Raw genomic sequence first — 12991 nt, 5'->3', positions numbered from 1 at the left:
TTTATAATTTTTCTTAGCTCCTCTATAATTTCTAGTTGCTTTTTTATAGTAGTCTGTATCTTTGTTGATAGCCTTTTTTAATTCCTTCAGTATTTTCATCACCTGCTTTTTGAACTCTGTGTATATTTGAATGAAGAGGTCTGTTTCATTGTTCCTTCAGGGAAATTCTGTAGGTCTTTTAACTGGGAGTGGTTTCTCTGCTTCTTTACTTACATTTCTCTTACTCTGTGAGTTTAGGAAAAACAATTATCTACTGTAGTCTTGGAAGGCTGTGTATATGTGGAAGTGTCCACATGTAGCTTGTGTGGGTTTAATATTTTTGGCATGAGGGCTGCTTTTAGTATGGAGGTTTGCTGCCTCTTTCCTCACTGTGTGTTGACCGTTATATATCCCTAGGGCCCCGTTCCAACAGGGGCAGCGATTGGCACCTGCTCTCGGGTCTCTCAGTGGCAGCAGTGGCCTGCAAGAGTTCCTGGGGCTGTGCTGGGTGGGAGTAGCGATTGGCACCTGTTCATGTGTCTTTCGGCAGTGGCCCATGTGTGCTCCCAGGGTGGTGGGGGCAGTGAATGGAACCTGCTCTTCATTCTCTCAGTGGCAGTAGTGGCCTGCTCCTGCCTCTGAGCCCGTGACGGCAGTGGTGGCTTGTGCCCACTCCCAGAGCTCGCGTTGGTAGTGTCCTGTTGCCTGAGAGTACACGTGGGGAAAGAACCTCCTGTGGCAGTCCTGCCTCTCTTCTCCCACACCCCCAACAATGGCGCCTTGCCTCTCTGATGGGCTCAGGCTTCTTCCACATACACCCCCAGTTGCCACACTCCAGCCCCTTCAGTCTGTCTCCATGCAGCCAACCTCACTCCTCTCCCCAGGTCTGATCAGAAGCCTTATCTCTAGTATCCAACCCCCTTCCACACCAGTGGATGAGCGCCTTAGGCTGGGGAGCGCAGAACGTCGGTACCCACCATCTGTGCAAGTCACTCTCTTTTTTGCCTTCCATAGGCTGGTTGCTGCATTCTCCTCCAAGGCTCCGAAGCTCCCCCTTCATCCAGGCTGATCGCCCTGCCAGTGAGGAGACTTCCCAGGGTGCGGGAACCTTTCTTCTTTCACAGGTCCCTCCCTGGGATGCAAGTTCTGTCCCGATTCCTTTGTCTTTCTTTTTTTTTTCTTTTGTCCTTCCTGGTTATGTAGAGATTTCCTTGCGCTTTTAGAAGTCTGAGGTTTTCTGCCAGCGTCCAATAGATGTTCTGTGTGAATTGTTCTACATGTCGACGTGTTTTTGATGTATTTGTGGGAGGAGGTGAGCTCCATGCTCTACTCCTTTGCTGTCTTGACTGCTCTCCTGTTTGCCATTTAAATTATGTCTTGATGTAGGTCTCTTTGGGTTTATCTTGTTTGGGACCTTCTGTGCTTCCTGTACCTGGATATCTGTTTCCTTCTTTAGGTTTGGGAAGTTTTAGCCATAATTTCTTCAAATACACTTCAATCCCCTTTTCTGTTTCTTCTACTTCTAGGATTCCTATTATGTGTAGACTGGCATGCTTTGTATTATTCCCTAGCTCTCTCATATTGCTTTCATTTGGGTTTCTGCTGCTGTTCTAATTGGGTGATTTCCATTATTTTATCTTCCAGATCACTTATTTGTTCTTCTGCATTATTCATTCTGCTATTCATTGCCTTTAGTTTAGCTTTTGTCTTTGCCAATGAGTTTTATAATTTTTCTTGGCTCCACCTTATAGTTTCTAGTGACTTTTTACAGTGATCTGCATTTCTCTTGGTAGCCTTTCTTAATTCCTTCAGTGTTTTCATTACCTCCCTTTTGAACTCTCTGTTAGACTGAAGAGGTCTGTTTCATTGTTCTTTCAGGGGAATTCTCTTGATCTTTTAACTGGGAGTGGTTCATCTGCTTTTTCACCTTATATTTCTCTTGCACTATGAGTTTAGGAGAAACAGTTATCTATTGTGGTCTTGAAGGGCTATTTTAATGTGGGAATATCCCTGTGTAGCCAGTGTGGATTTAATATTTTCTGGTATGAGGGCTATTTTAGTATGGATGCTTGCCACCTCTTTCCTCAGTGTATGCAGTCGTTATCCCCTTGATAAGAGGTGTGACTGGTATTGTGATGACTAGAGCCTGCACTGGATATTGAGCAGGACCACATCTTTGCTTGGTGGTTGTCACTGCCCTGTCAGGGGCAGGGTCTGCTCCCTAGTTGTTGGAGTAGAGGCCCCCAGATACAGTTCTGAGCTGTGTTTCTGATCTGTGGTGCAAGGTAGGTAGGATTGGAGTACTCCCACTGAGAGAGGAGTCGCTGAGTATTCCTCTGCCAGAGCTGCTCACCGGTGAGTATCTTCTGTTGGGTCACCTTTCACCTGTTGTGTGGGCTCAGGGAGGACACTGTTGTTGGCACTGCCCTTGACCCCACCTCAATTGTGGGAAGGCTGGCAGTCAGCCCTGGTGTCTTTCAGGCGTTGTTTTCACAAGGCCATCAACACAGATGGACTGAAGTCAGGTCCCAGGACTGCAGTAGCTGTGCACCTGGCCCGGCCTTGGGAGCTGTGGAGGCAACTCAGACCCTGGCCTGGCCCAGCCCCCCTGTGCACACGCCCACAAAGCCCACAGCTGCTAGGGCCAGCCCTGTCTGAACAGACAGGGGGTGCCACAGGAGCACCCCCTGTCCGTTCAGATGCCCTGCAGGTGCTGAATTTACAGAGCCGGTGGCAGAGGTGTTACGCCATGGCTCATGCAGCCGCAGGGAGAGATTTCAGCCCTTTTCCTGAGTCGCACAGCCCCTGGGGCTCAGCTGTGGTTTCAGCATCACGTCTGCGGGTGAGCAGCCTGCTAGCATCTGTTCCCAGGGCCTGCCGAGGCAGCGCGTTGCACGGGAGCCGGCTGAGGCGGTGGCTGGGGTGCATTCCCCTGGAACCTGCGAATAGAGAAAGAGGCTGTAATGGCAGCCCCACCACTCCCCTCACACACCACTTAACGATGGTGCTCCACTTCTGTGGCAGGCCCGGACTTCTTCCGTGAACACTCCCATTTGTGCTTGTACCACACTTCAGTCCCTTCAGGCTGTCTCCATGTAGCCAACACCCGTCCTCTCCCCACGTCTGTCCTCTAAACCCCAAGTTCCAGCACCCAGCCCCCACCCATACTAGCGGACACGTGTGTAGCAGGGCATACTGTGTAGGTCTCTCTCTGTTCTGCCTGCCACAAACCAGTTGTTGCACTCTCCTCTGAGCTTCTGAAGTTCCTTTTCTGTCCCAGCTCATCTCCCTGCTGGTGAGGGGTCTTCCCAGGATGCAGGGAACCTCTCCTCTCCTTTCAGCTCCCTCCCAGGTCCTGTTTCACTTCCTCTTTTTTTTTTTTTCCCTTTTGTCCTACCAGGTTACCTGGAAATGTTTTCCTTTCACGTGTTTGAGGTCTTCTGCTAGGGTTCAGTAGGTGTTCTGTGAGAATTGTTCCATCTGTAGATGTCTTTTTGATGTGTTTGTGGGAGGAGGTAAGTTCCCTGTCCTACTACTCCTGCATCTTGAGCCCCTAAGGTTTTTTTTTCTTTTCTAATGGATGAGTGAGATCTTTATCCCTTAATGAAGAATGTATTTCTCATGAAACTAGGTTTCCAGTGTTTGTTTCAAGAGGTGAGTTTTCTTGAATTCCAACTATAAATTTGTCCTGAACTAGATACCTAGCAAAATCAAATTATTTTTAATGGATTGTTACTGAGATTATTTTTGTAGTTGTGTGCTGTCCTAAAATTTCCGTTAGGTACAGCCAAGATGATAGTTCAAGACTCCCTACCAGTTGCTCTTCTCTACAGAAGTGCCATTTTTCTAATTTGGCTTTGAATTACACCAGGACTCTGAATCCAAAGCACACAGATTGCATAATTGTATACCTAGGCTTAAGTGACAGTGACTTCATCATACCTATCATAGCCAATTACTATGTAGGTCATAGTGAGAAGTCATGGTTTAATAGAACAAGCATTATACATCGAAGGCTTAGCTTACTCTTATTTTTGAAAATGCTAGTCTTGTGTGAGAGGGCCAAACTGATACATTTTGGTCAGAAAGTGAGGTTTGCCAGAGTGCTTGCTGTCAAACACATGTTTCTGCTGCTCAGATCATTTGTTTGCTGCTAGCAGCATTCCCTCTCTTTGCTTATTGCAAAGTTATGCAATGAGAAAACAACCTCTTTGCTTCCTACAGAAAGAACTACATTTATATTTCATTCCAGGTGAGATAGTGTGATGGTTAATTCTATGTGTCAATTTGATTAGCCACAGGGTGACCAGGTTAAAATTTATTTCTGGGTGTGTCTTTCAGGGTGTTTCTGGATGGGATTAGCATTTAAACCAGTGGACTCAGTAAAGTAAAATGCTGCCTCCATGTGCGTGGGCATCATCCAACCCATTGAAAGCCTGAGTAGAAAAAGCAGAGAAAGGAGGAATTTGCCCCTTTTTGTTTTCTGTCTGCGTGCTTGTGTTGGGACATCTCATCTTCTCTAGCCCCCAGACTGGGTTTTAAATCATTGGCTCACTTGGTTCTCAGCCCTTTAGACTTAACTGAGTTATACCACTGGCTTTCCTGGGTTTCCAACTTGCAGGTTTTAGGACCTGCTTCCATAATCATGTGAGCCAATTCATCATAATAAATCGCCATATAATATATGTAATTAATATATTATTACTATATTTAATGATTTTAATATTTTATAAACTAATTACTTAAACATACAAAATTTGTATATTTATGTTTTATAAGGTAATGTTATATGTATGTTATTATATACATTAAATCTATATCTTTAGATCTGTCTTGTCATCTATCATATATTTATCTGTAATCTTTCACCTGTCTGTGTATCTCCCTTACTGTTTCTGTTTCTCTGGAGAACCCTAACTAAAACAGATTTTTACTATTATTATCCCCATTTTACAGTGAAGAAACTGGGATGAGGAAGAATATATAATATACCTAGAGTCACATAGCTAATCCTCATAGTGCTCTTAACCACCAGACTATACTGCCTATAATTAAGTAGATTAAAATTTGCTAATTTAATATTTCAGGAACAAAACATACACAAAGTAAGGTATTTCCATGTTATATATATATTTCTTAAATGATATCTAGGAAAATCATTTATGTCTCTGATATAAGTTTTTATTGGGGGGGAGGAACCAGAAGGTATAGCATATAAACTGAAAGTAGAGTATGAACTGTGGGTTCTTTCATTTAGAATCAGGCTTGGCTCCTTTTAAAAAACATTTCTATATTTCTCAAGCAGGAAATCAGACATCGTTGCTGTAGCCCCATTTAAAAAAATTGTGGTAAAATAGACAACATAAAATAGGTCATTTAAATCATTTTAAGTTTAACGTTCAGTTGCATTAAGTATATTCATATTGTTGTGCAACCATCATTGCCACCCATCTCCAGAACTTCATTATCATTCCAAACAGAAACTCTATATTCATTAAAAAATAATTCCTCATTCCTACCTCACTCAGCCTCTGGTAACCTCTATTGTATTTTCTGTTTCTGAATTTGTTTATTCTTAGTACTACTTCATATGAGTGGAATCATACAATATTTACCCTTTCTTGTCTGGCTTATTTCACATAGCATGATGTTTTCAAGGTGCATCAATGTTGGAGCACATATCAGAATTTCATCCCTTTTTAAGGCTGAATGATGTACGTACCACGTTTTGTTTATCAGCTCATCTGTTGAGGCCCATTGGGGTTGTTTCCACCTTTTAGCTATTCTGACTAATACCTCTGTGAACACTGGTGTACAGATATCTATTTGAGTCCCTTCTTTCATTTCTTTTGGGTATATATGTGAAGTAGAATTACTGGATCATATATGGTGAGTGTATGTTTAACTTTTGAGGAAGTTATTTTCCACAGTGGCTGTACCATTTTACATTCCCACCAGCAATGTATAAGGATTCCAATTTCTCTGTATCGTCACCAACACTTGTTATTTTCCTTTTTTGGGGGGATGGTGATAGCCATCTTAATGGGTACAAAGTGGTATCTGTGTTTTGATTTGCACCTAATGACTAGTGATGAACATCTTTTCATTTGTTGGCCATTTGTATATCTTGTTCAGAGACCATTTTAAAAACTGGGTTGCTTGGGGGTTTTTGTTTGGGGTTTTAAGAGTTCTTCATATATTTTGGATATTAATCCCTTATCGAACATATAATATGCAAATATTTTCCCCTATTCAGTGGGGTATCTTTTCACTCTCTTGATAGTGTCCTTTGATGCACAGAAAGTTTTAAGTTTTGCTGTAGTCCAAATTTATTGTCTTCATTTGTCGACTGTGCTTTTGGTGTCACCTCCAAGAAATCATTGCCAAATCTAATGTCATGAAGCCTTTCACCTAAGTTTTAAGTTTTATAGTTTTAGCTCTTACATTTAGGACTTTGATTCATTTTAAGTTATTTTTTTAAAATTTTCTATTATTCCAAATATGGGTTACAGTAATAGTTTTCATCAATTTGAGTCAGTTTTTGTATATGGTGTAAGATAGGGGTCCACTCTTTTGCATGTTGGGTATTCAGTTTTCCGAGAAATATTTGTTGGAAAAATTGTCCTTATTCCACCCCTTGTTGGAAATCAGTTGACCAGATCTGAGTTTATTTCTATGACATGACCTCATTTTGTACAAGTAGGAAATAGGCCCTATAATCCTTTTATAGGTATGTAACAGATACTGCCTAGTAATGTAATAGAGATAGCACAGAAGGTCTATGCCAGAGGGGCTATCATACATAATAAAAAGGCTATGGTAAAAAAAGAAAAACAAATACCACCAAAAAAGATTTTAAAGCACATTTTTATTCTAGATAGGTAAGTGTGGTTTGCTGTGGCTAATGGTATGTTTATAATGGATTTACATGCTATTATATCAAAAGGTGTAATATTTTTTCTTTTAATACTTAACTAACACTTCTCTGACAACAAGGAAAGTCTGAACGTACGGAGCCCATTTTAAATGGCAAAGGACTGTTTTTGTTTTCCTGAATGTTGCTTTAAAGACTGATAAATTGAATTCTTTTAGGTCCCAACACATTAAGAACAGTGAAAGAAAATCAATGAATAATTACAAAAACACGTAATATCTATGAAGTAGAAATGTAAAGTTTTTATAATTTAAAACAGCAGCAATTTCAAAAGATTTTGCTGAATTAGAACTTTACAAAATATATATACACAAAATATCATCCCAGATGATCATGGATTTTTAAAAATAGTATATCACAACTCCTAAACTCTAACCCAAACCTACTACTGGATGTAGCTGGCCTATAGTATTTTTTTACAGCAATTTAAAAAATAAACAATAAAAAAACCCCTCCCAATTCTCTTGTGCTTAAGCACAGGTTACAGTGAGCTGGCTTTGAGTCTATATCCACAAAGAGAATTTTAAAATAAAACAAGGAACTTCACATAAATAATGTTTTACTTGTTATTAAGTATGTGACCAAACAAATTACAATAAGTACTAACAACCAAAACATATCTTGATGTAACCAGTACATACACTCTTAAAGAATGACAAAGACAAATGAAGAAATAAAATAGTCTATGGAAGCCACAGGCACCTTACTTTAGAAAGAGCACCAAGCAACACAAAAAGGCAACATGTAAGAGGTAGTGTACCACCGGCTAAGATGTATGTGCCCACTGGGGACCTGAATACAGCTTAGTATCTGGGAAAATAAGACATATTAGACTGTGGCTTGCACTGTTTAGACAGAAGCATTGCACGTTTGGGAGCATTAGCCAGTATTGCTCCATAGTGCTTTGCGTCTCCAGCTGTCTAATGGGTACTTTGCTCTCAGACAGTCAAAAAATATAGAATACCCTGAAAAATTCCATGTTTATAAATGTTCAGTTCTAGGGAATTTTCTAAGAATGCTCAGATCAATATAATTTTTAAAAGAATTAAATACTTTATCAGTTATAGCCCTTTAAAAAATGTCTTTTCTCCTTCTTAGGAGGAAGTCTTTTCTTCCTGAGATTCTTTAAGATTTAGCCAATGCTTTATAACATGCATTTCATAATATCCGATAGTACCTTTCTGTCTATATTTTTCCCTCTCCAGCAATTACCTGGCCAACAGCATGAATACTGAACTAATTCAGAGACTTTAGAGAAAGCATACAGAACTGCTTTCAATGTAGTACTTCCGTTCAGTTTTGAGATGAGGAAGTTTTTGTACTTCAATTACTGGAAGTTGATTAGGGTCCTGGGTGTGAAAAAGGAATTTTGCCTTATGCCAGCTGCCATCTTGAATCTGTAAAACAAGAACGAAATGCTTTAATCTGTAATTGTTTTATTAGCAGCAGACACTGTCCTTCATAGACAATGTAGATTTATTTTAAGGACTAGAAATAATGGCTAGAAAGTGCTTAGAACAATGCCTGGCACAGAGTAAAGGCTCAAAAAATGGTAATTATTATGAATAATTGAAAATATGTGCTTATTCCTTTCTCTAAATGGCATTGTGTGTTCTGATTTTTCTTCTGAGGCTTTCTGCTTCTGTTGTCTGTGGATCATAGGCCCAGATATGAATTAAAAAGCTGCACTATTCTTAATGTGAGTAATACCCATCTATTTTGTGTTCCTTTATTTGAGACTGATGCTTCAGGATGGGCATCTTTTTTGGGTGAAAGGGAACAAGCTAGTTCAGCCTCTCTGTACTTTAGGCAGGAAACAAGTGGAGTCACTTCAGTAGAAGTAAATTATAACTATGTTGAATCATCTTTTAAGTTTCTTTTTTTCCATTCTGTGGTTACTGTTTATATAGTTTCTTTCATTCCTCTCTTTCTTTCCTTCTAGGCCTTTCTGTTTCTCTTTATTACTATATGCTCTTTTGTTTCTGGTAAATTCTTTCATGGAACAAAAACTATGATTAAGATTCAAGAAGACATAATAGAGAAACACAATTGACTAGTTTTGTGAAGCTTTTTATACAGGAGTTTATTTATCTACTCATTCACAGAATTACCATGGTATAAATTTTAAAGTTTGAAGACACTTTAGAGATTATTTAGGCTGTAACTTCCATTTTAAGTTAAGGCAGTTGAAGCTCACAGAAGATAAATTACCAAAGTCATAATAAGCTTGTGTAATAACTAGAAGAGTCTCTGTGTAAGACACTGCCAGATTAACTTCATTAAGTCTCAAATAATATTTGTTGAATACTAAGTACCTTTGGCACAGCTGAATAACATGGAATCCTCCATTTTCTTAAGGTGCTTGGGAAATATAAAGATGAATAAATTAGTTCTGGCTTCTGAATTCTAGCAGCTTATAAATTTAGTCGGAGAGAGGAGGAACAATCAGCTATAATACAGGACTGTATATGATAAATGCAACATAAGTAATGTAGACGGTGAGTGCTAAGTTCCTCATTTCCAACTGGAAGAATCAGGGACAGCTTTGTGAATTCAGAATTTAAGATGGGCCTTAAAGTATGCCTACAATTTGTGTGATTAGAGGGGTAGAAAATGGCATTTCAGAGAATGGGAATGACATGAATAGAAAAAACCAAAACAAAACAGTTGGAAAAGTAGAAAGTGGTTGTGAAAACAAGCCTAGCATGAGATTTAAATGCACAGATTTTGACCTGAAACAGATTTTGGTAGAAACCCAGGTACAGATATTCTCCTCACATATAAAATGGGAATAATAAAAACCTGCCTAACAGTATTGTGAAGATTAAATGAGGTTGCAATTTAAAGTCTCTACAGTATACTATGGCATTGGCTTTGGAATTGCACACACCTGGGGCTGATTTCTTGCCCCTTCTGCTAATTAGCTGCATGACCTTGAATAAGTTACTTAATCTCTGTGCCTTCACTTCTTACCTATAAAATGATACTAATAATAACTTCTTCACAAAGCTGTTATAATTTATGCAATACATGGTTCCTATCATTAGTGTCTCCAATACTTAGTAGTAGGAATTGTTGTTGGTATTATTATTATTATTGCTATAAATAGATCAGTTTGACCACAGTTTAGGATATATAGTCTGTGAAAGCCCAAGCTAGAAAGGTAGGTTGGGGCCTGACTGTTCTAACTGCTGAATAAAGAGCAGATAAGCTTTGATTGTCTCTGAAATAGTAGTGAGTCACTAAAAGTTTCTGGAAAAAATAAAGTTAACTTGTTGGTAATATTGATCTCTTCACCTATAGAGACTGAACCGTATATTTCTGTTTGCTTATGATTTTTCAAATACCTAAGAGCTGTTTATCTGAAAATGAGATGTGAAAAAGAAAAGCACCCTAGAAATGGTAAGAGATGTTAAATTGTGGGCTTCATAGTACACAAGAACAGGAAACCAAGCTACTTAAATAAATTAATATGTATATAAAGTGGACAATTTTACACTCTACCAGCAAACTCTTCTGTAAAGGGTTAGATAATAAATGTTTTAGGTTTTGTGGGCTATACAGTCTATGTCACATTTGCTCAACTCTGCCATTGTAGTGTGGTAACAGCCCTAAATAATAAGTACATGAATGAGTGTGGCTGTGTTCCAATAACATATATTTACAGATGAGTGCTGGGCTAGATTTGGTCTGTGGATTATAGTTTGCTGACACCTACTCTACAACACAAGGTTTTAAAATTATAGACTCTTCACTGATATTTAATTTTAATAGGAAAAATGGGCTATGATTCAAATATTGATTTGTAGAATCAGTCTGCCATTATGCCCATTATTTGGTATCACGTATAGGCACTGACAAAACGAAATAAAGCTGACTTGCCTCTATAACCTGTCTTCCATGAAGAAATGAGATGCAGAATCAGTGTTAAAATATATGAAAGAAATCATTTGTCTATCTGCCTGCCATCTGTCCATCCATCCAACTACCTACCTATTTAATTATTTCATATGGGGAATAAAAATTAAATTTATGTGTTAACACTGTTTTGCATATAAAACTCCACGGATGACCAGTGGGTGTAACAAAAGTTGATACAATATAAGCAAATAATTGACTCTGAAAAATGTGTGGTTTTAACATGTCAGGCACATTAAAACTTACTACCCTTCTGTATCTGCAGCTTGCAATTAAAGTCTTACTCTCATTATATTAATTTTATATAGTTTTATCAGTTTTAAGTTAGTTATATTGAACAGTTCTACAAGTGCCATTCCCTTACCTTGCAGTCATCTGAAAGCACTTTAGGTTCAAGTAGAGTATTTTCTTCAAAAATCTGGCCATTCCATCCCTTGAAACCAACAGCCAATCCTGAGCCACTTGTCTGAGCACTTTTCCACACTGGAGTGTTTAGACAATGAATGGTGACGATATGGGTGGCTTCTGAGCTCAGTAAATGAAGGAAGTTCATCTGGACTTTCCCGACTCCAAACTCCAACTAATGTCATTGAAACAATATGCAAGTTAGAAGATACGGCAATTGAAGAACTTAGTTTGGGGAAACCTGAAGAATGTCCTTGAAAGGCAGCCTTGAGAAATCTGCTTTTTTGGACATTTAAGTGCCAGTCAGTGGTGTGCTGGTAAATGCTTAACTACTGGCCCTTGCTGGGCCAGGGGAGGGGCGGCAAGGAGGAATCCCTGATTTATAGCATTTTCTGATTTCCATAATTGTAGGCTGATTTTAGACTATCAAGGTGGTGTCACTGAACATGGAGTTCACAAGAGATGTTAATAGGCTCTCCTGAGCAGTATGAGCTGGCTTTAGCAAACTACTAGGTTACTAGACATGACCAAAAGAAAAAAGATACTTTGCATAATGTTATTTAAGATGCATTAATAATTTTTTGATTTTTGCTTACAATTTTTTAATAAAAATCTTAAATTCTGTCTGTACTTTCATTTGAAGATTTATTTTTGAGTTTCCAAAGACAAGTTAAAAGTTGTAATAATAAATTAACTATGAGAGCTTTAAAGACAAAGACAGAATGTTAGGGTTTGTATTGTCAGCCCCTAATGCAGTTCCAGTCATACAGTGACTCATCAGTAAATGTTTATTGCAGGAATGAATGCATGAACACTTACTAATAAAGTGAATAATCTAGCGCAACACTGGAGCAAGGAGGTAGGACTGCACATTGTCTAGGCTTGTTCAAGGAAGCAGATTTTTTATAGCTTTAGACATCATCATCATCATTATTTTAGCATTATTCAAGCAGTGGGATGGTCATAACATAAATGAATAGAAGTGGTTCCTACTGAGGAATTTATATTAATCTCCAAACACAAAATTAGAAAAAATATCAGCTATGAGGCAACAGAGAAGGAAAAAAAAATCAACAAAAAAAGTAAAACTCCAGGGAAAAAGAGGAAAGGCAAAGGAAGAATATAAGGGTGAAAACATGGAAGGATCATCATGAGGGACATTGGAGCTGAAGTAGTTCAGATTTCTTTATCTTGCTGATGAGAACCACACACTTGTGAAATAGGTAGCCTTTCTGAGCCTTAGTTTTCTTGTGGGTAAAGCTGGGTATGACACCGATATGACTGGGTCGTTAATGAGGATTTGAGGTGCCAAGTGTCATTTAGCTAATACAGTGTCTGGCACAGGGTGGGCTCTCTGGTGGCTCACAGTATCATTTCCTAGGTTTGTGGAGGAATAGAAATTAGAATCCAGGCCTCCGATTCCAAGTCTGCCGTTCTTTCCACTAACTGTGCAGTCTTTCTCAGGTTGCGTTTATGGATACGAGAGATGGGAGAATTAATTCAGCCAGGGAAAGAATTGGAGTGCAGCTCCTGCACTAATCCTATCTTTTTTGCACACCCCTCTCTCCTTTTCTTCCATGATAATCCAAATAAACATCCTAGGCTAAACCCGAGAGAGTGAGGAGAACCATGTGGATAGTTTGGAAACAGGATGATGATATACTGCTCCTCTAATCTGTGAATTAATTACACAGATTCCATAGGAACAGAAGAATCCTTCCCTCCTCTGCTTTGGGTAACAGCGGTGAACACCTA

At 39.0% G+C, this 12991-nt stretch overlaps 1 protein-coding gene across 1 annotated transcript in view; it reads right to left on the bottom strand.

The window, feature by feature from the left end:
* Positions 1 to 7471: 7471 nt before the first annotated feature.
* The window catches only part of COL24A1 (collagen type XXIV alpha 1 chain), a 346898-nt gene continuing 341378 nt past the window's right edge, over positions 7472 to 12991 (bottom strand). The window contains exons 60-61 of the mRNA XM_057714246.1: positions 11196 to 11411; positions 7472 to 8310 (exon numbers count right to left, since the gene is read on the bottom strand). Of these exons, the coding sequence (XP_057570229.1) occupies positions 8164 to 8310; positions 11196 to 11411 (363 nt within the window). The 3' untranslated portion in view covers positions 7472 to 8163. The remainder of the gene's footprint in view (positions 8311 to 11195; positions 11412 to 12991) is intronic.

Source organism: Hippopotamus amphibius, chromosome 1 (assembly GCF_030028045.1).
Source record: "Hippopotamus amphibius kiboko isolate mHipAmp2 chromosome 1, mHipAmp2.hap2, whole genome shotgun sequence".
Taxonomy (NCBI): domain Eukaryota; kingdom Metazoa; phylum Chordata; class Mammalia; order Artiodactyla; family Hippopotamidae; genus Hippopotamus; species Hippopotamus amphibius.
The sequence above is the reverse complement of the archived record's forward strand: the minus strand, read 5'-3'. Positions and strand labels throughout refer to the sequence as shown.